We start from the raw sequence: 26542 nt of genomic DNA on the forward strand, positions 1-26542 counted from the left end.
ATGTTCTATCCAACCAAACGGTGGACATGGAAAACTGTCATCAACAGTCAAGAACTTATCAGAGTTCACATGTGCTATTTTTTAGAACCCCATCAGGGAAATATCCTTCCAACAACTCAAATGATGGAGAGACATTAACATAAAGTAGTAGTAACAAGCGTCAGCAACAATGTGGTGAAATTGAAACCCTTGTACACTGCTGGCGAGAATGTAAAATGGTCCAACTGCTGAGGAAAATAGTTTGGCAATTCCTCAAAAAACTAAACATAGAATTACCATATGACTCAGCAATTCCACTCCTACATTTATTCCCAAAAGAACAGAAAACAAGATAGTCAAACAAACATGTATTCATGAACAGTCACAGAAGCACCATTCACGATAACTAAAAGGTAGAAACAACCCAAAGGTCCATTAGGTGATGAAAGGATACAAAAGTGATGTTATCTATACAAACAAAATACTATTTGCCATAAAAAGCATAGAAGAACAATACATGCTACAACATGAATGGTGAACACAGATAACACGGTGTTAAAGTCAGACACAAAAATGGCAAAACACATAGTGCACACTTCTATTTACATGAAACACCCAGAATAGGTAAACCCATAGAGATTTAAAAAAAAAAAAAAAAAAAGTAGTGTTTGCCACACAAGAGAGGCAAGGGAAGATGGGAAGTAACTGCTTAATGGCTATGAGGTTTTATTTTGGGGCGATGAGAACATTCTGTCACTAGACAGAGGTGGTCACCACACAACAATGTGAATGTACTAAATGGCACAGAGTTGTTCATTTTAAAGCGTTACGTGGATTTTACCCCATCAAAAGTTAATCAGAAGAAATGCTAGATGGCGGAAATGATCTGGTTTCATTAGTTAAAAAAAAAAAAAAAAAAAGACTGCTGGTGAGCACTACAGACTAAATGAAGACAATAAACTAGAGAATATGACAGCTTTGCACTCGATGTCCATAAAATACAACTGTTGAAAACAAAAAGCACACAGGTTAATTAACTGTTTTTAGAAAGTATAAACCACTTACAAATGTCTACTTGGCTCTAATTACCACAAAACATTCTACTAACAATTTCTGGAAGATACCCTGGTACTCCTTTGCCCCCCAGACCACCCAACACATACACACACAATGCTGCTTAATAAAAATGAAAACCATCACTTTCAAGTAGAGAGGAAAGGTGATTACAAATGTGGTTACTAGGCACAGTAAATCTAATTCAAATTCGATCTCAATTTTTTGAGGATAACTGAGGCCACACTTTCCCCAAACAAGCCATCAACCATGCCTGACTTCTATCAGTAGAGTTCACGTCCTAAAGAACTTACCACTCATCATCCAAGCAACCCAACTAGACAACGGTAACATTCTGGGTATTTCTGAGGATAGCCATGAAACATCAGTAACACAGAATTCTTGCAGCACTGTATAAAAAGAGCTGCTGCCCGCAAGTGACCCTCAACTACTCAAGAACACCAATTTCTGAATCAATGACTAAATCAAATTCAGAATTATTCAGCATTAAAGCACCTTGCCCTGATTTTTTGAAAACTGGCAACTCACATATAATACATGCAGCAGCACCTGTCAAGAGCTACCAACTTACTGAAATAATGAGGTAAAAGAGATTAGTCTAAATTATTAGAATAATCAAATCCAAACTTCAGAAAACGCAGGATGCTGAATGGTCTCTACTTTTTACCTACAGAAGTTAGCTTACAACAATCACGGTAATTTCAACAATTAGCTAAATAAATGCTAATATAAGTGGAGAAAAAAATCACAGTTGAGTTTAACATTAAAATAGTGATCTGATTACCTATTCATAGTCCCAGATACATCAACATCATTCATAAAACATTCGATGCTCAAAGGGAGGTCTGAAGCATTTGCACTCATCAATTTCTTCAGTTTCTCACACTCCTGAGACAGTCGTAATAATGCACGAATTTTGGATTTTATGTCTAGCTTGTATTTCTTCCCAAATTCTTCACAGAAGTGATTTACTAACACCTCATCAAATTTTCTGCCTCCCAGTGTTGTGTCAAATGCAGTGGCCAGAACCTTAGGAAAAAAAGATAATTCAAAAATTAACCAATCAATTGAATTTTTATCATGATATATATTTAACTGGTAAATTAACAAGGGGACACATTAAGTTTGAAACAAAGTAATGTGCACATGTCATTTAATCACGGTTACAAACATTGTGAAAAAAGACACTGTAATCCCCAATTTACAGATGATGCTACAGGCCCAGATGAATCAGATCATCTGCAGGTCACAAAGCTAGTAAGTGGCAGAAGTACAACCCAAAACCCAATCCCCTCAATTCCCTCAATTCCAAAATTCAAGCTCTTTCCACTAGGCCAATCTGACTGCAAACTAAAATTACATATCCAAAGCGAAATGCAGTAACATGTCACTGCAATTCTGGTCTTCTTGCCATCACAGAACTATGATTAATATCAAAGGCCTAGCTCTATGCAGTTTACTATCAAAAAACATGCTAAAGGCTTAATTCACAGCAACTTGTAGAAATTTCATTAGCTTTCGTTATCCATTACCCAAATCTTTAGCAGATTAGAAGCAAACTAAATCTAGTTAGATTCACTAATAGAAGACAGACCAAATAAGAGATGACAGCCTTGAGGAAAAAATAAAATCAATAAAAACAATCTATTCAATGATAAATGTTGTGGGGAAATGTTGTGAAGAAAAAGAAAAACAGGGCACAGAACTGAATATAGTCTAATTACAATTTTGTTTTCTTCTAAAAACTAAAATGAAATACAGCAACCTGTTCAGAGTAGTACAACTGTGAATGTTTTTCTTTTCATGTAAATGTTTTCCAAGTTTGGGGATGTTTTCATAATAAGTAAATTTTAATTGTAACTCCAAAACTGACAAATAGCAATAAAGGATAATTAGGGAGGGAGAAAAAGGGCAGGTAATCAATAACTAATACACATCACTATGAACCAAAGCCAAAGCTAAATTATGGCCAGTAGCTTCTGTTCAAAAAGGTGAAAGTATACAATGTATTTTAGAAATAAAGCCTTTTATTAGTGAGTAAAAGTTTTAAGTACTAATAATTACACTTGGTTCATTATTTATATCTGTAAAAATCATGAACCTGTTATTATTTCCCAACCACCCCAAAGATTTTCCTTTTTATTTAACAAAAAAAAAAAAAAAAGGCCTAAAAACAATATAAATCAGAATGTTAAGTGAAACCAAGTCTAGTTTTCAAAATAACAGGACTGTAACAGAGTCTCAACACGCCCCAAATTTAACATTTATTTTCAGTCAGTCCCTCCCCAACAACCCCCAAATTTGAGGGAGAAATGCAATTTAGGCCTTGACACAAACAACCCTGATACACAACCCTAATAATTAAATAATGCACTCAAAAACTCCTTGGTTCTTAAGCAAATTCTAGATAAAATCACCTGCAGAACTGATTTTATATCCCACTGTGGAAGCAGCATATACCAGCAAATTCAAATGTTGACCAGATACTCTCTGGCCCTCTTTGTCTTTGATACTGCTAGACTTCTCAGTGTACAAAACTCTCTCCAGAGCTCTAAGGTTTCCAGAAATCTGGACTATCTCTCTCAGTCTGGTTTCTTTTTGGCCATCCAAGTTCCAGTCCCTATACTCTTTTCCCAGAACATTCAAAACCTTAAGAGCAAGAAGAGGATACCTTTGTCATCTCTTCAATCCTCAGTGTAAAATACACAAAGGGACTCAATGTTAAAGAATCCTAGTAAGCCTCTAAGGTAAGTATTATTTTCCACACATTGTAGATAAGTAAGGATCAGAAATCTTAAGAGCTTCTTCCTCAAGGTCTACACTCTCTGCTTCACACTACGCCAACTCCTGAAAAATTACAACTTCTACACTATCCCTACATACCTAGTTTCTAGTTTAAATCATTCATACTAAGCTTCCATTGATGAAACAAAACGCTTTAATATATTTTTTCAATTGTCTCCCATAAATTCCTCATTATCACACACTTGAAATCACATTTTCCAAAAATAATATACTTACTTTAAGTTTCCCTCTATTAAATGCACATACAGAAACTTGATAAGAAGAATGCCCCATGTCTACAAAAACTACATTTCTTGGTTTCTCTTCTAGGGCAGGAAGATCTTGCTTATAGATTCCATATGCAAGAGCAACTACATAAGAAAAAAATTCAATGTATCATTTAAGTAGTACATTTAAAGTTCAATTAAGTAAAAAAAAAAAAATTTATATAGTAAATAGTATGACTACACATACTATTTTAGAAAGAATCAAATTCTTCATATACTTTGTATAATTTATTCATGAGGAACATGAACTTCAAAGAATAAAATGCTGACATTCCCTTAGACTTCCTTAATGTTTCCAATTTCCAATTCCAATGACTTTGCCAATTTTTCCCAAACCACTTCCCCCAGTTTTCCAAACATATTTTCTGGGATTTCTTCTACCTTTGTGCCATCTCAACATTTCCACGTTATCTCCTTCTGGATGCTGCTTTACACCTCATAATAGAAGTGGAGAAAAGGTCGATTTTGAATCTAGGCACTGCTCTGAACACACAATATCTGCTAGCCTTCCAAACAAACGTGATTAAATATCAAAGTTAGTGCTAGGCAGATAAAGAAAAAGCACCGGTCAGATGAATTCTTCACGCGTGACACAGTAACCAAAAATACTGTGGCACACAGGTAGTAAGTGCTCCAAGCAAAATGAAGAACAAGAAACCCCAGGGTTTTAAGATTGCAGAACCATCCAGATTCAGCAAGTCAAGAATGTTAACAGTCCCTGTTACCTGCAGTAGTTTCATTCATTAATCGTAAGCAATTAAGACCAGCAATTTGTGTTGCATCCATCACTGATCGTCTTTCTGCATCGGTATAGAAACAAGGAACCTACAAAAAAAATGTGCCAGTTTACTATATGAGAGAGTCCTCATTTAAAATACACCTGCCAAAAAAACAGTACAATCGTGGGGTGTCTGGGTGGCTGAGTCAGTTAAGCTTCCAGACTCTTGATTTCAGCTCAGGTCATCATCTCACAGTACCTGGGCTCAAGTCCTGCACTGGGCAGAGCCTACTTGGGATTCTCTCTCTTTCCCTCCTTCTGCCCCTCCTCAGCTCACCTTTGTTCTCTCTCAAAAGAAATAAATAAAAAACAAATAGACAAACAGTAAAATCCAGAAATGCCCTCAAATACGTACAGCGATTTTTTCTGTATATGATCAAGGAAGTATTTCAAACCAGTAAAGTTCGAATATTCAGTAAGTACTGTTAGAACAAATGGATAGTCATACAGAAAGAAAAAAATCAAGTTGCATCCTTACTGCACACCTAATAATATATTTTAAAGATTTAACAGTTAAAAAAAAAAAAGTACTAGAAGGAAAGGGAATTTTTACCATTAGAGTAAGAAATTCTCTAACTAAAACACAAAATATAGTAGGAAAAAAAGAGAAAGAAAATATTATGTTTGAATAGCAATGCAGGAGGACAGATGGTAGCTATACTTGTGGTGAACATAGCATGATGTATAAACTTATCAAATCACTAAGTTTTACAACTGAAACTAATGTAACACAGCATGCCAACTAGAAGTAAAAAAAAAAAAAATGTTTTAAAGATTAACCTATTTGACTCATAAAAATTCTAATGACCAAATGGGGAAAAATATTTGCAACTCATATTATAAAAGGGTAGAGCTCATCTATCATATGAAGAACTACAAATCAATATGTAGACCATAAACTTAAAATGAGCAAAAGATAAGAATGTTTTACAGAAAAGGAAATACAAAAGGGCTCTTAAATTGAAAAATGTTCTCAACTTCACCTAAAGAGTAAAACATTAAAATTACATACATTATTCAACTATTATGGAATTAGCTGATTCACCAATAACTCTTCTGGTGAAGCTGTGGTCAAACAAGCTCTATCACACACTACTGGTAGAAGTTTAAATTAGTAAAATTCTTTAAAGGGCAATGAAACAACAGCTGTTGAAATTACAAATACAGAGAAACTCTCTGTCGTAACAATTTTACTTCTAGGAATTTAGCCCTAGAAACAAACATCACACATGAAAAATATCTATCTGTTCAAATTTACTCACTACAATGTAACTTTTTTTTTTTAATTCTTTACAATTAAAAAAAAACCTGGATGTGCCTGGGTGGCTCAGTCAATTAGGCATCTGACTCTTGCTCTCGGCTGAGGTCATGATCTCACACTCTGTTGAGTTCAAGCCCCACATCAGGCTCTGTGCTGATACCTCAGAGCCTGGAGTCTGCTTCAGATTCTGTGTCTCCCTTTCTCTCTGTTCCTCTCTGCTCACACTCTCTCTCAAAAACAAATAAACATCAAAAACAAATTTTTTTAAGGGGGTGGGGGGGGGGGAGAAAAATGAAAGTAAAAAAAGATATATACAAGGGCGCCTGGGTGGCTCAGTCAGTTGGGTCTGACTCTTGATGTCGACTCATGTCAGGATCCCAGGATTGTGGGACTGACCCCCGTTTCGGGTTCCATGCTGAACATGGAGCTTGCTTGGGATTCTCTCTCTCCCTCCCTCTGCCCCTCTCCCCAACTTGTGCTCTCTCAAAATAAACATTTTAAGAAAAAGGATATATACGTATTTACTTGGGTACACAAAAACCTCTGGAAAGATCTGTAACCAAGTAATAAAACTCGTAACATCTGGGAAGAAAAAACTTCCTACTAGGTAAGCAGAGGGTGCAGAAGGGCCAATTTGATTTCTGAACAATGGGGCTACTATTACCTTTCCAAAAAATTAAAGTTTATGTTTTAACAATAATCAATTGATAAATAAAGCAAAATACACCCAGGCTCTATTTATATAGCTATTAGATATAACATGATACCAAGAGCTGGGGCAGTACCTGTGCAGAAGGGTTCACAGAGGGGCCAAAGACTGCTGTCTTTGAAAGGCCTTAGAAAGGCCTGATGAAAAGGTTAGCGCTATCCTGGCACAGAGTAACTTAACTGAGAAACAGGTCACTAAATTCAAAGAAAAATCTCCCTAAATAACAAGAGTGGCTCACTACACCTAAACTGCTTATACAACATTATTTATGCTAAATAGTTACCTTCCTTCTGGGGGTCTAGAACTTTGGTACAGGTTAGGCACAAGGTACTACCTACATAACTGACCTCCAGTTAGAAATCCACAACTCCTAAGTTCAGGCAGAACTTCCCTAGTGTTGAGTATGTCACATGTTAACAAAACATGTTGCTGGAAGAATCAAGCACATCAAGAACCTTGCAAGTGGACTCTTGGAAGTCTGTACCTGGTTTCCTCCAAACAATGCCCATGTACTTTTCCCTCTGTTGATTGTGCTTTGTTATCTTTTCACTGTAATAAATCTATGCTTGAGTATGGCTATGTGGTAAGTTCTACAAATTCTCCTGGCAAGTCACTGAAACTCAGTGTAGTCTAGAGGACCCCTAACACATGACTTAATACGTCACCTCTTAACTTGATCTCAAAAGCTGGAAAAGCCACTCAGGCATTCTGCCACTGTACATAAATTTCTCTTCTACACTGGCCATATTTCAAGACCAAAGTTAGGGCACTAGGTGGGGGAAACAGGGACAAATGTGAAAATACAACAGTTAGTGAAAGGCAGAAAGCATCTAGGAAACACAAACACAGTGCCTGGACTGAATCTGAGCTCTTATGAGAAGAAGCACTTTTATTCTTTGCATCTCCAAAATATGGCACACAACAATAATCTATTTCTTCCTGACGAATGTCAGTTCTACTTTACTAGATAGCTAAGAACCAAGGAATCTACCAGACAACAGACTGCAGGACAAAACAGTCACCCAAGAGAGTCCTTGCTTTGCGGACCAATACACCAACATGAAGACAAAAGAGGCTACAGAGCTAAGATACCAAGATAACAAATGCAGAGTAAGGAGATTCAGTTGCAAAGCCAAGACATCCACCCAAATCCAACAGTTCCTAAGGACTCCACTGTCCTACAAGCACAAAGCTACACAGAGCCAGGCTGCCATCCTAAGAGGGATATGGAAAAGACAAGATCAAAATAGCAAAAATACCGAAATGGAAATGAAGAAAATGACAACATAACTGAGAGTATTCAACTAATTCAACAAATGAGTAGCTATTGTGTGCCAGGCACTGTGCTGTGTGCTAAAAGGAATCCAGGAGGAAGTGGGCTTTGAGATAAGCCTTCAAATAAGAATGGAAAAAAAAAAAAAAGAATAGAGAAGACCTGAATAAAAACTATGTGACAGAAAAGAACATCAAGAAAATGTAGCCTAGTTTGATAAATTCTTTTTTTTTTTTTTTTTTAATTTTTTTTTTCAACATTTTTTATTTATTTTTGGGACAGAGAGAGACAGAGCATGAACGGGGGAGGGGCAGAGAGAGAGGGAGACACAGAATCAGAAACAGGCTCCAGGCTCCGAGCCATCAGCCCAGAGCCTGACGCGGGGCTCGAACTCACGGACCGCGAGATCGTGACCTGACTGAAGTCGGACGCCTAACCGACTGCGCCACCCAGGCGCCCCGATAAATTCTTAAAATAATCACAACCTAAGGCAAAAAGCAATTTTATTTGCAATTAACAAGTTTCTTTTCTGTGCTTCTTCACTCAAGTCCCCAGTAAAACAAAGGGATCAAACTCACCGAAACAACACAGTCCACAACAGGCTTCTTAAGAACACTTTCTGCTGTCTCCTTCAATTTGGACAAAAGCATGGCAGTCACTTGCTCTGTAGTAAAATTTCGCTCTTCCTCCATATATTTTACCTGCAATAAAACAACAAAAGGATCTAGGCTTATTAAAGTTTCTCATGTCCTAAAAGCCTTAAAATGAGCAATATGTAACACATCATCAATGAAACATTATCTCAAGAGGGAACAAAACACTATTTAGGGAAGCAAAAATAACTTTAAAGTCACTTTTAGCTTTTTAACATGCTTGTCAAACATGAATACCTGCAGACAAGTACCATTACATAAACAATATACAGTGACCACCAACAAAACCTAAGACAATTACCTGTGCACACGTAAACTGGTATAAATCACATGACCCACACTGCACCGCTATAAAGGGGTCTGGTGGTGGAAACTCTTGCCACATGGACTAATACGTGTTTTTACTTTGTTTACTGTGGTGACTTTATGGTCATTTCCAAAATTAGGATCCAATCTAACTGGAGGACAAGTTTTTGTCCCATTTGTTCATTGCTATAGCCAACACCCAGGACAGACCTGACCCCCATAAGGACTTCTGAATTAAAGAATTTGAAGAATTTATTCATTTAATTCAAGATACGCTACGCTGCAAAAAATGTGCAACTTGGATAAGATTTGCAAACTTTAAAAGCCGAAAGACTGCCTGGGATAAGCCCCATCCCAAAGGTCCATATTTCCCCAAATACAATCCATACCACAAAACAGACCTCTCTTCTTTCCACTGCTCCAAGTGAACCCGCACCCCACCTTCTCCTTACCTCTTCACTCCCCAACCCACTCCTCATATATTCTGGCTCACCATCTAGGAGTATCTCACTTTATTGCATATGAAGATGGGAAAGTACCCCTCCCTCCCCATAAGCCTCTTTCTAAGCTGCCTCTTCTTCCCCATTTGCTTCTTAGTCAATTCCTCCACTCTTGTACTTGGATCCACTTGTCCCCCGGGTCTTTTCCCTAGTCTCCTCCTCCTTTGGCTCTTACAACATTTATTACCAATGTGGCAACACCTATCCCTATTTCTTTCCTAACTATAAGCACCCTCCATTTATTCACCTCCTTTTTTTCCCTTTTTCCCCTCCCCTGTGCTCCAGATTTATCCACTACCAGCCCATTCAAACTGTTCTGAGATTATTGCCACAGATGTCCTAAGATTAGTCTTTGGTTATCAGAATTCTTCACTTCCAAATTCAACCTAATTCTCAGCTACAACAGCACAACTGACTACCTTTTTCTTATCATCCTCATCATCTCTTACATTTGAGCCTATTCCCGTGATCATGATTTCTCCAACTGGGGTGTCTCAAACACCAAATCTCCTCTTGCTAAACTGAGTTGCCTGGAAAGCTCAATCCACCCTTCTGGATTCCTCTCACCACCTCTGAGTAGAGGGAAGAGTGTGCCCATCCTATCCATCCCTGAGCCTCTCACCTCTTTTGTATGATCAGCTCACTTAATACTTCAGAGTCTTCTGGATGTCACAGAGATACCAAAAACTAATCTCCCTTTTCCCTAAAAGAACAATACCTCTTTCCAATCTAAGTCCTATTGTCAAGAGTATGACCATACATTTCATTAGTGACTTTAAAGTGTAAATTTCTTTGCTGGTATTGCAGAAAGTCATTCACTAAAATCACACTGGAAAGACTGCTCCATCAGTAAACAAGACAAGCAGCAATGGCAGTGTTAACTTCAAACCACTACCACCCATCAGTCCAACCCATAGTAACAGTGCCACCTATCACTCCCAATCAAATTCCAGGTCATTCAAAAAAATGCCAAATGGTCTTTACTAGCTCCTAAACATTTGTTAATGTTTTCACTACAACTTGAACTCAGAATAAAAGATACAAATAAAACACTGTATTCATAAGGCATCACTTTGAGAACCTTACCTTTATCCCCGTTAATCCAGTGGGCAGCTGCACAATATCATATGCAAGGTTAGATTTTTCTGCCTCCACAAACGGATCAGAGAATGCTCGGCCATGGAATCTTTTAAACCCCTGGACTGTGTTCTTTGCATTGGAGATCACCTAAGAGAAGGAATATCAGAGTCAAAACGTAAAAAGACTAGGAGCAATTAAATTAAAAAAAAAAAAAATTCAGGGATACCAGGGTGTCTCCGTCAGTTAAGAGCCTGACTCTTGATTTCAGCTCAGGTCATGATCTCACAGTTCATGGGATCGAGCCCGACATAAGGCTGTGTGCTAACAGTTTGGAGACCGCTTGGGATTCTCTCTCATCTCTCTTTGCCCCTCCTCTGCTCGCACTAATGTGTGCTGTGCTCTCTCTCAAAATACAGTTTGAAAATAAAATTCAGCAGCCTCAGACTCAATTAGCAACATTTTAACTCCACAAAGTTTCCTTCTGAGTTCCATTTTCTTCAGCATTACACCTTTCTGTATGATCTGCTCACATGTGAAGTGAGGAATAAGGGACCTGTACAGACCATAGTGGCAGGGATGGCACTAGAGCCCAGCTTGTCCTACTTCTCCATGAAGACATGTACAAAGGGATCTGTGATTCTTAAACTTCTAATCAACATTTACATAAAATGACCTTTAATTTTTAAAAATTACCATAGTCTGTGATTCAAACTTTTCAGGAGTCAATTTGGCAATATCAATTCAGAAATTCTAGTGAAAGAAACTTAAGATTACAAAAAAAAGATAACATTAAGTACACAAAAATAAATGCAAGACAGTGACCAAGTATTATTCATAATAGGAGAAAACTGGAAACTGCATGGATGGTCAATTAACAGGACAATGGGTTAAAAAAATAAAATGTATCCATATACAGTGGGTAACATTATTTTAGAAAGTTGGAAGTAAGTGTCTATATGGTATGATCTCACTTTTAGAGTGAAGGAATCATTTAAACCCTTAGAAAGCAAAAAAGGTTATACATTAAGATACTAACAGAGATTTCTGGATAACAATACTATGTTTCACTTCCAAATTTCTTTTACTTTTGTAAGAACCGCAGAGCTCCTCTTGTCAGCGATGTTAAAAGGCAGACAGAAGTCCTTTTACAAAACAATACGAGGCCTCCAAAACCAGGCCCTACTTCAGTAGGCTGCGAAGCAGAAACTCAGTATCACAATAACTATGTCATCCTAGAAGTAGACAGGCAGTTGAGTACAAGTTAACTATTCTCAATAATGAGAGCAAGTTTCAAAACAAAAGAACTCACTGGAATTTCAGAAGGCAAGACATCCCAAACTAGTTCTCTACTTGCTATCTACTGCTTCCTAACATATATTCAACTTTTTGAAAATCAGATTATAAAACACCCAATGTGACTAAATATGTGACTAAAAATCTATTGGCTAAGCACCATTTCCATTGTCTCAGGCTTTTTTTGTTGTTGTTGTTGTTATTTATTTTTTTTTTTTTTTAGTAACCTCTACACTCAACATGGCACGCAAACTCAAGACCCCAAGATCAAGAGTTGCATGGTCTTCCGACTAAGCCAGCCAGGGGCTTTTAAATCGGAAGCCCTGCCCAGTCCAGAAAAAAGACAGGGTGCTCCAGGCTGAACCAGAAAAAAGATCAAATATGCAACTCTTTTACAGTCATTTCAGGCCCTCAAACACAGAACTCCTGGGAGTTCTGACACTCTGGTTACTCAGAAACCAACAAAGAATATCAGGTGTAAAGTAAACTAATAAAGTAAAGTAAACTAATGTCAAGTATGCTTCTACAAGTATGCTTTCCTTCTTTAAGAACCTTGATTAACAAGATCAAATCTACAAACAACAATGACTCTAAGCAGGACTAAGATGAAGACCCAAAAAGACAGACTTTAAGGAACACGTAAAATAAATGGGAATAAGTGAGCTTTGCTTAAACAAGATCTGGGCAAAATACCTCCTAGTAGCTTACATTAAACAGATTATACCGTTTATGTCATTTTAAAAAGCTATTTGCTTCTCACTCAAGCACAGGAGACTAAGATCAGACCTGTCTTTCTCAGCTGTCCACTTAGGGACTGCCATACTAGGCACGTAAAGGGCACTCCAATAACTGCTGAATGAAAAGATGGACAAAACAGAGAAGTCAGTCATTTTAGAAAAAAAAAAAGAAAAAAAAAAAAACTCTACCTGGCTTTTAGCTGCTGCTCCAATTGAACGATTCTTAGGACCAAAAGAAATGCAAGCCCTAGAAGAAAAAACATTTAAGCATCAAACCTTACTGCAACATTACATCCAGGCAGGATTACATCACCAGAGCAGGCAAGTTTTCTGAGTGTGAGGTTAAAAAGCCACATTTGTAAAAGCACACAATAAATCTGATTTTGCCCTCTCCATTGAGTACAACTATCCATGAGAATGGGCGGCATCTGGAGTCCTGTCATTTAGACTTTGAAGCACAAATCTGATGAGATAACCATCTGTCTCACAATACTACCAAGAGGTGGACCAGCCCATCTCCACTATTCTCTTATTCTTCAAGTCTGGGGCTCAAAATGCCAACACAAAATAATGTACCCCCTTACTAATACATCTTGCCTTTTCAAACAGCTTACAACCTCACCAAGTAGTCTATAAACCTGGAGAACTTCTGTCCTCCTATATATAGTAAAAGTTAACTTTAGTAACAACGATTATACAAACTGTTTACATTTATTACCTCATTAAATTCTCAAGAGTTCCATCTTATCCCTCTTTTATAGGAAAAGAAACTGAGTCCAAAAAGGTGAAGTAAACTTATCCGGGGTCACACAACTTAAAAGCAATGAAGTGAGACTCTAGATCATTTCTCCATACCTTACACCCTACCTTGGGCTCTCTCTATCTGCCCTAGACCCCTAGTTCTTCCAATTTAGAGTAACTAAGCTCTGGAGTCATATTGCCTTGGTCCAAATCTGACTATATTAAATGATCTATTGAGAATTCTTTTACTTTAATAAACTTACTAGCCCTGTGCAATCTGCCAGGAGGCTGGGCCTTTCTGTGCCTCGGTGGCCCTTTCCACCCTATAGGTTAAGAACCCCTGTGAACCGATCTCCCAGAGCAGTTGAAGGTAGCTGTGCCCTGTAGGAGTATGGCATAGCCTAGGATCTCCTCAGATATGCTCTGAACTCTAAACTCTGCAGGACTAGAATGTGCTGAATGTAGCCTCCTAGAAACAAGCTTAGCTTTTCTGCATATATATAACACTAGCCACTAAAATTTTTTTAAATGTCCCCATTACTACACAAATATCTCTATCACAGCCCATATTGCCCCTCAGAAAATGCTAATGATAATCTTATCCACTCCATTCACCCTCTCCACTCCAAAAAGGCCTTCTAGCCTAAGCCTAACAATGGTAAACTCACATCTTTTCTAAATGTCACCAGAGCTGAATTTCTAAGGTGTATCACACCAACACCTCAATCCCAACATAATTATAGGGCAACATTATTTATCTTCCATTGTTTCCTGCAGCCCTTTCTTCAAACCTTCATCTCCTCAAAATAAGCGCTGGGTCTTACAATAAAAAAACATTAATTTTCTCAACTTCATTATATATCCTGTTGAAGGTTAATTTTCTCTTCTACCTGGAGAACTCTGAAGTGGTCTTGCTTGTGATTACCTTCCAAACAAAATCAATAACCAACAAATAAAGCCCAGGTTCCTTAACTGTGGAACTTAAGACCTCTCACCAACCCAACCCCGACCCCATTTTCCACCTGCATCTCAGGCAAAGTGACCCAACACAAGTTAGTCATCCAATCCTTCTGCTTTGCTCATACCACTTTTGCCACCTGAAATGCCTTGGCCCTTCTATATGCATCTCACTCATTCTCCAGAAGCATCACCCACTCTGTCTGTGAATCCTTCCCAATGTCCTTCAAGTAAAACTTAATCTTTGGGGCGCCTGGGTGGCGCAGTCGGTTAAGCATCCGACTTCAGCCAGGTCACGATCTCGCGGTCCGTGAGTTCGAGCCCCGCGTCAGGCTCTGGGCTGATGGCTCAGAGCCTGGAGACTGTTTCCGCTTCTGTGTCTCCCTCTCTCTCTGCCCCTCCCCCGTTCATGCTCTGTCTCTCTCTGTCCCAAAAATAAATAAAAAACGTTGAAAAAAAAAATTAAAAAAAAAAAAAAAAAACTTAATCTTATTTCTACCTCTTAAAACTTACCAGAATTGGGTTAAAACTTGCTGGACTTTGGGCTATGCAATACAGAACACCTCCACCTCAAAAAATGTTCTATTACACAGAGCTGCCGTAGGTAATGTTCTCGAAGTCAGTTAACATTTTTACCTACTTTTAAAATCTACATCTGCTTTAACAGTAAATATATGGTTTTATTTTGAAATTTAACTTATAAACCTTTAAATATTTGACTAATCAGGAATTTTTCTTGTATGTGGTTTGAGGCAGGGATCTAAAATTTTTGGGGTGCCTGGGTGGCTCAGTCAGTTAAGCGTCCAACTTTGCCTCAGGTCATGATCTCACAGTTTGTGGGTTCAAGCCCCGCATAGGGCTCTATGCTGACAACTCAGAGCCTGGAGCCTGCTTTGGATTCTGTGTCTCCCTCTCTCTCTGCCCCTCCTCTGCTTGTGCTTGGTCTCTCTCTCTCTTTTTCAAAAGTAAATAAAGGTTAAAGAAAATTAAAGAAAAAAAAACTGTTTTGCACATCTTGAAAAGCTAAATAAAAGTTGGTCTCAGTTCAAATTACAGTTGACCCTTGAACAACAATGGTTTGAACTTTGGGTATTTTGTGATACAGTACAGTACTATAAATGTATTTTCTCATTATTTTCTTACTGACAATTCTTTTCTCTAGCTTACTTTGTTCTAAGAATACAGAATATAAGACATATAATGCATAAAATGTGTTGACTGTTCTTCAGTAATGCTGCCAATCAACAGTAGACTATTAATAGTTAAGTTTTTGATTAGTCAAGTTACAAGGAGATTTTTGACTATGCAAAGGATTGTCACCCCTAACCCCTAAAACTGTTCAAGAGTCAGCTGTATTCATCCTTTTTTGGCTCATACATACACACACTACTGTTACAACTTCTTACAGAACAATCAAATGTCACTACTGGAATGTCAATCTTCACCACATGATACAGCACTAACACCTCAAACAAGGCATAACTCCTGCAAGTATGTGGAAAGTCCACATTTTCCTTAGCATATCATAGAAAATCATAAATATCCTATCACTACAAAGCAAATTACACTCCACAAAGTTCTTTAATAGTAAGCCCACTGCACTAAAGAAAGAAATCCTTAGGTTTTCCACCTTGCCATCAACTTTATTGGTTTGAATACAAGCACAGTAAGAAGAGTTCAGACTCTAGAATCCGTATAATCATTATGGATCTGTCCAAATCCCTTCTCGGCCGTTCTAGCTGCATGACCTCTCTGCCGCTTAACATCTCTGAAATTCTATCTGCTCGTCTCCAAAATGGGGAAGTTAGGGCATCAGCCTTAACAGCTGAGGAGAGCAGGAGAAGGTCACTATGGCAGAAGACGGCTCCTTCTCCTACCAAAAGCAAAGATCACTCTGCCGAGAAGTCCCAGGATCATTCTAAAGATAAAGGGGCCACCAAGTAGTCTAGCGAGAATGATCACCGCAGGAATAAAGCTTGGAAGAGATGCAGTGCTTCCATGCTTCCTCTGGTGGCACCAATACCAGGTCGTGGTCCAGCTCTACCACCAGCACAGGTGTGAGCAGAGGCCCTTGCTTCTCTTTAGCATCTAGCTGCTGGGGAAGTTCCAGCGTGCCCTGCAGCTCCAGCTCCAGCAGCTCCTCTGGCTCACAGAGTCCTAGGCATGGACACAATAGACGGTGCTCCCACTTGAAATCCAAACCACCCAAAAGAGGTGAAAAGGAAAGGAAAAAGCAGAGTCCTTCCCCTAAACCAACCCAAGTGCACATCAGAAGGCTCACTAGGAACGTGAGCACGGACCACATCATGGAGACATTGTCCACCTCTGGGAAAACTTAAATGATTAACGTGCTTGTTTCTACAACCTCTACATCCTTTCTAGGATGCACCCCCATCTGTCTACAGGCTAAGCGTCTATGGAGTCTGAGAATCCAGATGAATGAGGTGTTGGACAAAGGACAAATCAATGGTCAAGAGATCACTGGCACAGCTGTGCTGGCTACCTGGCCTAGGCCGCCCCCAGGTGATTCAGCCCTCCCAGAAGAATGCAGCCACCCCCGACCATGTGGTGCCAGTCACCCCCACAAATAAAAAGACAGAGTTCCCTGAGGCGCAGGCCTCCCCGTGTGTTGGGGATGTCACTCCCCTGGCGGCTGCTGTGGCCACAGGAGCTGCTCCAGCTCCAACTCCTCCCAATAAATAGGGCCACCGAACCTCTGCGCCGTGACTTCTATCCCATCCACTTCAGTTCTGTCACTTTTCTAAGCAAAACAGGATTGGTAGGAAGCAAAGAAATTCCTTATTCAAGGTTGGCCCAAACAAAAGCAACTGAGACATTTCCTCTGACAGCAGAGTTCCAGTTGCAGGAGTATTACTGGTTTGGGGTTGTGCCCATAAAGATGCTCTCCAGTTTTCAGGAGCTCATGAGAGAGTCACTTTAGTGGCAAAGCCATCAAGGACAAGCAGGGTAGCAGTGCGGCCCCAGCCTAGGGGTATGATTTTCATTTCCACAAATGACGGAGGTCTAATCTGGTGGCCTGGTCATGCCCTTGCTTACTGGTCTGCAGGATCTCTCAGGAAGGAACGCACTTTTGAGCAGCTGCTGTTCCCGCTAGCCTGGCCCTGCTCCCCTGCTCCAGTCCTCTTCCAATGTCTAGGGTCAAACACTCCGTGTTAGTTCCCGAAAATGGTTCTATTTTTACATGTACTCATGCACACACACCCACATCCCAGGTCTGCATTTCTCTCTGAAATTGGTGAACAAGTTGAGAGCCAGCTCTGCAGAGTCATAACTGCACGGACCCCTCTATTGCAGCTGTTATTCATGGGGGGGTCTTTTGCAGGTTACCTTGGCAATATGTACAGTACTTTTTGGCTTTTATTATACAGTCAGTACTGTAAATTTTGTTTTTGAGTTTTATAACTTGTAGCATTTGGGGCACTGTGGTGTTTATACTTTACTGTGCAGAGTGAAAGGAATGTGTTGAATAAACCTGGGATTAGAATGCAGATCGGAAAAAAAATGAATAAAATGGGGAAAATTACAGCACCTACCTCATACCTGTTACCAAGATTAAATGTGGTGATCCACTTTTAAAGGGCTTATATCAGAGAATGGTACATTATAAATAATATTAGCTATTATTATAGCTCCAGTGAAGCCCTGCTTTGAGTTTCATTTAAAAATATACAAACTAATTTGCTATAAAAGTTCTGCTTCACCTTCTCAAGCTATCCATTAAAATCCAGTCAGCCATCTTCAAAATCATCTACCTAGGAGGAATAAAAAGCCCTACTTCCATTCAAAAAGAACAAATGAATGGGGGTCAATATGCCAAACAGCACAAATCGAAGGATTTTAAAAATAAAAGCTTATGCCAAGTAACCTAATATTCACATGTGAAGAAAGCCCCAAGAGACTAAGTCAAATATTAGGGCCTGTTCGAGAACCTAGTCCAGTACTTTCTAATTAGTGTAAGCTTATTGCAGAAAATTAGAAAACAAAGTACAGCAAAGAAAATAAACATCTGTAAATCCACAACCACCATCCCCACCAGGAACGGCCACTATTAGCATTTAATTAAATACTCCTACGGAATTCTAATAAATATAATAGGTCCTAAAAACACATAAGCTGAAATTCAGTTTGTTTCTCCTCAACACACCATCTGAACAACATTCAGGGGCCGAATCACCCCACTAGGATTTTTACATGGAACAAGGATAGAACAAGCTATTAAAAAGAAACATATCTACCACTCCCCACTCAACCAGGAACTTCCAAAATTTGCACAGAGCCTGCACCCAATCTTTATCTATGGCAAGAAGCCTCTCCTTCAGCCGAAAAGGTCAAGCTCCCACACCTTTCATATGCCAGGCAGTGTACTAAGCACTCTGCACTTGATTTTCCCAGGTACTCGGAAAAAAGAACTATTATTGACCCAATTTTATAAAAGAAGTTAGTGCGCCCTGAAACATAACTGGTAAATATCAGCATCTAAGATTCAAAATCCGTACCACCAGGCTCCAAGTCCCATATGTATCTGCTTCTCATACTGCCTACCAAAACCCTTAAATTTATTCCCACTTCTAAACCTTCACTTAGACCATCCCAATCCTTTCCTCCATGTGTTTTAATCCTATGTGCTCAAGCCCCATCCCTGCCTTTCCTCATCACTCCATCCCCCAGGCATGCAACCTCTCCTCTGCATTGATAGCTTAAGTCTGTACTTAATAACCTGTCCACAACTGTTCTTACTCTCTTATGCTATTTACTACTGCTTTATCTCATTCGTGTTTCCACCTAGAATGGTTACACCTCTAGGCAGCAGGAATCTTTATCTTGTACTTCCTCTCTATGCCACACAACTCCAAATCAATGCTACTAAAAACAGAGACTTGGCTACTTGACTGACATTACTTTTCCTCCACTCCCAATTACAGGTTGCTTTACATGAAATTAATTCAAATTAAGTTCAAGACTCCCCTGTTCTAATAGTTAAGTCCTAGAAATAACCATCTTTTTTTAGGCCAGAGAATAACATCATTCTCCCCTTCCTGGGTAAGAAACACTACTGACCAAATATTTATGCACATTCTAATGGGATGTTATGAACAGCTGCAATCAACACAGATCCTTAAAAGGCAGTTTCATGTTTATAAGAATGTGTAGAACTGCTCAGGATATTAAAACAGCTGTTGCTCTAATTCGCTTTCTTAACCAATATGAGAAAATGAATTTATCAACAGAATCCATAATAGTCTTTAGACTATCAAATGATAGATTTAAGCAAAAGCATCATGGAAGAGATTAATCAGACTATCTTCTGCTTACTTATCTATCCTCTGCTACTATCCTTCTATCCTCTGCTACTGCTTATCCTCTTACCCCTGAACTAGGAAGTACCTCCAAAATTAACATCTAACAGACCAAACAGCTCATACTTAAACGATACACTACTCTCAAAGCACATCAAATTCTTTTTCTTAATGTATTTTTTAAAGTTTATTTTTGAAAGAGAGAGAGAGACAGAGACAGAGAGAAAACTCAAGCAGGGGAGAAGAGAGGAAGGACAGAGGATCCGAAGGAGGCTCTGTGCTGAGAGAGAGCCCGATACGGGGCTCAAACTCACCATGAGATCATGACCTGAGCAAGATTATGACCTGAGCTGAAGTCGAAGAGTCAACCAACTGAGCCACCCAGGCACCCCTTTTCTAAGTAAAGTCCACACCCAGTGTGAAGCCCAAAGTAGAGCTTAACCTCATGAGCCTGAGATAAAGACCTGAGCAAGATCAAGAGTCAGACAAGTAACCTACTGAGCTACCCAGGAGCCCCCAGCACAGCAAATTCTTGAGGCATTAAGATTTGCACATTAAAAGCTGCAAATTATGAACCCTTAAGGCAAACTTCAATAGCTTCATTTTATTATCCTAACATAATCCACTAATGAATAGGATTAATTAAAAAAATACAAAAAGGTAGTAACAGCAATACTAGAAAATACTTGGCAATATTTACTGTGTCTGGCTTTATCTTAAAAACTTTGCGTAGTTTTAACTCATTACAATCCACACAATTCCAGTGAGAGAAATCACTTATCTTCCTGTTACAAATTAATCCTTTATATTTGTGTAAAGTATCCTGGCAGCAGTACTTTAAGCATATACAGCTGACCCCTGAACACAGGTTTGAAATGTGTGGGTCCAGTTATGCATGGATTTTTTGATACAATACAGTGGTATAAATGTATTTCCTCTATGATCTTAGTAAGATTTTCTTTTGCCTAACTTACTTTAAATAGAACATATATACAAAATTAAGTGTTAATCGACCATTTATGTTATCAGTAAGGCTTCTGGTCAACAGTGGGCTACTAGTAGTGAAGTTATTGGAATCTTTTTTGACATACAGATTTTCGACTGCACAGAAGTCAGCACCCCTGAACCCCACACTGATATACAGGGTCAACTGCATATTCTATGCCCCAGCGATTTCACATCTGGAACTCTATCCAACAGAAATAGAAGTACAGGAGCGCCTGGGTGGGTCAATTGGTTGAGCGTCCGACTGTTGATTTCAGCTCAGGTCATGATCTGAGGGTGGTTACATTGAGCCCAAAGTCCAGCTCAGCGCAGAGCACAAAGACTGCTTGGGATTCTCTCTCCCCTCTCTTTGCCCCTATCCCACTAGCTCTCTCTCTCTCTCTCTCTCTCTCTCTCTCTCTCCCTCTCAAAATAAATAATTTTTTTTTATAATTACACATTTAAGAAAGTAGATTCCTATCTATGGATGTCTAAAATATATGTGTAGAAATTTTACAAAATATAGTATGATCCTATTTATTTAAACACACCCACTCCCCTACGTATATGTGTAGAAGTCTGGAAAAAGGTATACAAGGATACACAACAAATAACAAATAATGAGAAGGACAAGAAACTTTAGCACCATAGTGTTTTTTTGTTACAACAAACATGTATCTTGTTAAGTCAAGAAAAAAAAATGTTTTAATGTAGAAAACCCAATTCAGGGGTGCCTGGGTAGCTCAGTTGGTTAAGTGCTGACTTCGGCTCAGGTCATGATCTCACAATTCATGGGTTCGAGCCCCACCTTGGGCTCTGTGCTGACAGCTCAGAGCCTGGTGCCTGTTTCGGATTCTGTGTCTCCCTCTGCCCCTCCCCCACTCGCTCCTTTCTCTCAAAAATAAACATTAAAAAAAAATTTTTTTTTAAATTTAGAACCTAATGGCATAAAGTTCCTGTCAAATAGTCTACCCACTTTGTATACAAAATTGTATTTTAGCTCATTAGTGATTCTAAGGAACTATTTTCATGATTTCTGCAATTCAACATAAGAGGGTAAATGGGATAAGCAGTCTGAACTTTAGTTAACAAAATAACTTGCCTTTTCTTTGAATCCAAAAGATCCAAGATCCACCTGCTATAATTAGCTCTATATAACATGCAAAAACAAGAACTTCATAGGAATACCTTCCTCGCACAAGTATCAATTATTGATCTCCCAGTTAACCAGAAAATACATACTTTCAGCTTTTGCTCTCTCAAAGGCAGCTAATAATAGACAATTTGGTCTCTTCAAATTTCTAATATTTCTAATGTTTTATTAGGAACTAGGGCCACAAAAAGGGTCATATAAACAATTCACACAAAGAAATTATTTCATAAGTAATTCATTTTTCTATCCTATACACTGTTCTTTTTGGAAAGTATAGCCCAATTCTTTCATAATGTTTGGCACTCCAGTAACATTTTCTTTCCAGAGCTTTAAGGTTGTACCCTTTCTACTGTAATAATCACACTAAATATAAAAATAAGCTTTTCATCTTATTGCAAAGCCTATGATCAACATCAACTTGGATGCTCCTAATTTAAAACTCCAAAATTTATCTCAAAGCCACCCACACTGCCCCCCGCATGATACTACACTAGTGGAGAGCAACATCAACTCCCCCATGAAATAATATTGCAATAACCTAAGTTAACACCCTGCTTCTTCTCTTCCCCTTCTCAGATAAATCCATTCTCCACAAAAAAAGGCATACTTTTAAAATTTAAAATCTGTCAACTCCTACTGCACCTAAATAAAAACCCTTTAACATGATTTACAAAGTCCTGCCTCACTCCAATCCATCTATCTCACAACATTCTCTCAAACGGCTCAAGAGTAGTTATGATCTTCTCAGGCAAGTGTACCAAGCTCTTTTAAATGCTTCAGGTCTTCATCACTTGTTCTGGATCAGCTCCTGGATCAGCTCTTCCTTACACCCACCCACCACCTCCATGTAAATTTCTACTCATCCTCCAGGGCCTAACTTACATTGCACTTCTTTAAGAGTATCTTCCATCCCCACCACACATCCAATTTAAATTAGGTGTCCCCACCCAGGCCTCATCATCATATTCTACACTTTCCTTTCTAGACCTTTATCACAGTTAGTAGTGACTTGTTTGTTTAGCATCTGTTTTTTTCCCCATCACCCATGCCCATGATGGCAGGATCCTATTTATTTGTCCAGAGTACCTCCAGGGCTTAGCACAATAGCTGACATATAGGAGGAACTCAATATTTCCTAAAATTTAGAAAACCTGGGGCACCTGGGTGGCTCAGTCAGTTGGGTGTCCGACTTTGGCTCAGGTCATGATCTCAATGCTCATGGGTCCAAGCCCCACGTCAGGTTCTGTGCTGACCGCTTGGAGCCCGAAGCCTGCTTCGGATTCTGTGTCTTCCCCTCTCTCTGCCCCTCCCATGCTGGTGCTCTGTCTCCCTGTCTCTCAATAATGAATAAATGTTAAATTTTTTTTATTTTTTATTTATTTTTTTTTTTTTTAATTTAGAAAGCCTGTATTTGGTGGAAAAGCAAGAGTCTCTTCTGGACAAAAGTCAACTGGATCCTCCAAAAACGGATTCCAAATACTGTTACACCTACAATTTGAAATGAGGTAATTCCAAAATAGCCAACTCTCCAAAAATTGCATCTCATTTCCACTATCACATTAAAGCAAACCTACATCATACTCTCTGTGTGCCTGAGACAAAAATCCATTTTTCCATAACTACTATAAAAAAAAAAAAAAAAAGAAAAATCAACCTTTCCACTCCCACCTTCTACTTTGGGACACCAAGAAAGAACTTTAAGCTAAGCAAAATCCCAGTTCAAAACGTATGATATCCCTAGAAGTTCCTGGAAAATATAAAATATGGGGAAAACATATAAAAAAAATCACTCAAGGGGCGCCTGGGTGGCTCAGTCTGTTAATCGTCCAACTTCGGCTCAGGTCACAATCTCACAGTTTGTGGTTCGAACCCCGTGTCAGGCTCTGTGCTGACAGTTCAGAGCCTGGAACCTGCTTTGGATTCTGTGTCTCCTTCTCTCTCTGCCCCTCCCTGCTTGCACTCTCTCTCTTCACTCTCAAAAATAAACTTTAAAAAAAAATTTTTTTTCAATTGCTCAGAAGTATCTAGACAGTATTTTATCACAGTTACATGATGTATCTGGTCACCCATCACCTAGTCTTTGAGGCAAAATTAATTCCAATTTGGAAAGACTAATCTTTTTTCTTTGTTTTTTTATTCTCAACTTCATTAACATACACTATAGTCTTGGCTTCAGGAGTAGAACCCAGGAATTCATCTCTTACACATAACCCAGTGCTCAAACCAAAAAGGCCCCTCCTTAATGCCCATCACCCATTTAACCCATCCCCCCACCCACACCACATCAGCCCTCAGTTTGTCTAATCTTTTTTTTTCTTAAAGCAACCCTTTTCATTCCAAACAATGGAATTCATGGTAAAACTGTTGTAGCTGTTGTCTTTTTTTTTTTAATTTAAAAAAAATTAAAAAAAAAAAGCCTAAGATAGCAGTCTGAAAGAAAATTCAGGAACACTATTTGTTCCAATATAGGGAATTCTCCCTGGAGAGAAATCATGTTCAAAACTAGGCAAGAAAGGACCAAAAAGTTAAAAATGTGACTCAGTGCACTATCTTTACAAATGAAGAAAACTTGGATCTAGAGAAGACAGTATCAAATAGAAAACTGATCCTTAAATAGTCAAAAACAAAAACTTCAATGCCTTGGGAAGAAAACTACACGGTATCTTTCCTGGAATGACAAATTAAAACATAAAAACCACTGTTAAAAACTGTAAAAATAGGAAGGAGTCTGACAACTAATGAATACAGGATTTCTTTTTGGAGGGATGAAAATGTTTTAAAATTGATTGTGGGGACAAACGGCACAGTTTTGGGACTACACTAAAAACGATCAAACTGTACACTTTAAGTGAGCTGACTGTACCATACGTGGGTTATACCTCAATAAAGCTGTTATAAACTATGAACAAATAGAGAAAGGGCCATCAAACCACATTTTAGCACCTGGGACGGGTTTTCAGGCAAGTGCCTGGTCTAGATAAAACAAGGGGCAGAAACTGGTCAGGTGGAAGTGTGAGCCCCTGGGCAGCAAAGATCAGACTAGTGGACAGAGCAATCTAGTTTGGCTACCAATCTGCTGAAAGGTGACAAAAGTTAGGGTGAAAAATCGGCCTTGGAACAGAAGCCCTCAAAGGGCCACCTGCCAAATAAGATAACCTAGAAAATAATAGGCTTCTTAAAAGATTTTGTCCCAGAAGAAAACAATGGATTGAAAAGTATCTCTACGGTCAACAAGCAGGCTCTTTAACCAAGGAAAGACCTGAATGAGTCAGGATTTTTTAGAGCTGTGTCTATACTGGTCCCATAACTTACTATAGATTCTAAAAGTCAAAGTGAACCCCTGAGTCATTCATTAACAATTGCGGCCAACACCCTGGTTGGAATGCATTAACTGTGAAAGTGGAACGCTGTTAGGTGTGGATGCGCACAGAATGAAAGAGAATGACCCAACATAGTTCCATATACTAAAACGAAGTGAAAAACCAATGCGAATGTAGAAGCATCAAAAAGACACTGATTTTAAGTACTTTCAGGCCGCTGTCGGCTCCAACCAGAGCCCGAGCCTCTGGTGCCCCGGCTCCCTCTCTTCCGGGTGCTGCCCCGCCCCCACTCACGTGGGATTCTGGCCGCTCCATCTTCAGACGGCCGGCAGACACCGGATCCCGTATAATTCAGCTAACTTTTATTAGGCGCCTGCTGTTTGCCAAGCTCCGAACTCTGTGGCGGGCTCAAGATAAGCTACTACGCCCTGGGCCTGCCTCTGCCCTCTAAAGGAAGAACTCGGTCCACCATACATCCCAAGCCTGCCTCCCCTCCAGGTCCTACCCATACCCTCCACTGGTACGAGTACCCACTCACAGCCTTCGCTCAACCGGCAGGCCAGTGGAAAAAGGCCTCGCCGCTGGCGCAGACACTCACGGCCAGCCGCGGCCACTATGACCTGACACCCAGTGGGAGTTCCTTACCCACCGGGGCGTCGGTTCGAAACGGAGGTGATTCCCCGGCCCGCGTTTCCCAAGGCGCGAAGGTCTCCGACCAGAGCAGGCGCTACCTCCCACCCACCCCCTCCCCGTGCACGCGGCCGGACCGGCCCACACTCACGGCGTGCAGCGGTCGCTGTACTCGTTAGCGATCGTCTCGATGCCGCCGGCGCGGGCCACAGCGACGTAGCAGCTCTGGAAGCCCAGGTCTATGCCCACCACCGACATGGCGCCGGCTACAGTTCGGGCTCGAGCCCAGGTCCGGCCAGCGAAACAGGACACGGACCCCGGCGGCGCTGGCGCGTGGAGAGCGAGCCGCGTGGGCCAGGGGATGGGGACTCGCGGGAGACGGGAGGGTGCCCTCGCGAGCGCCTAGATGTGGGAAGGAAGCCGCAGCGGAGAGCGCTGCTCAGGCCGGCTCCGGCTCAGCGGCCGCAGAGGAGGGCGCCGGTAGCGGGGGCGGAGAAGATCTCGAAAGATCTCGTCGCGACGAGAGTAAAGCTGTAGCGCGAGAACTGCGAAGGAAAGGAATGTTCTCGCGAGACGCCGGCTCAGACGCCTTTCCTTCTGAGGTTCCGCCCCCAATTGCGACAAGCGGACGTCACGTCCAGGCACGAGAACCTCGGAAGGGACAGAGCGGCGGAAAGATGCTTGGGAAGCCAATTGCGACTGCGCACGGAACCCGCCGCAGCGAC

General features: G+C 40.0%; 1 protein-coding gene and 1 pseudogene across 3 annotated transcripts in view; one reads left to right on the top strand and one right to left on the bottom strand.

The window, feature by feature from the left end:
- Nucleotides 1–26280, bottom strand: part of HSPA4 (heat shock protein family A (Hsp70) member 4) — a 48073-nt gene extending 21793 nt beyond the window's left edge. Inside the window, exons 1-7 of one of the 3 annotated variants that reach the window (XM_058736424.1) lie at nt 25969–26280; nt 12904–12961; nt 10691–10831; nt 8724–8846; nt 4850–4949; nt 4075–4208; nt 1838–2082 (exon numbers count right to left, since the gene is read on the bottom strand). In XM_058736424.1, the coding sequence (XP_058592407.1) occupies nt 1838–2082; nt 4075–4208; nt 4850–4949; nt 8724–8846; nt 10691–10831; nt 12904–12961; nt 25969–26075 (908 nt within the window). In that variant the 5' untranslated portion in view covers nt 26076–26280. Of the gene's footprint in view, nt 1–1837; nt 2083–4074; nt 4209–4849; nt 4950–8723; nt 8847–10690; nt 10832–12903; nt 12962–24480; nt 24498–25968 lie in introns of those variants that run through there. The other 2 variants (XM_058736430.1, XM_058736439.1) reach the window with 2 other exon arrangements.
- On the top strand, nt 16117–17353 carry LOC131489181 (RNA-binding protein with serine-rich domain 1-like; annotated as a pseudogene).
- Nucleotides 26281–26542: the final 262 nt, after the last annotated feature.

Source organism: Neofelis nebulosa, chromosome 1 (genome assembly GCF_028018385.1).
Source record: "Neofelis nebulosa isolate mNeoNeb1 chromosome 1, mNeoNeb1.pri, whole genome shotgun sequence".
In the NCBI taxonomy this organism is placed as follows: Eukaryota; Metazoa; Chordata; class Mammalia; order Carnivora; family Felidae; genus Neofelis; species Neofelis nebulosa.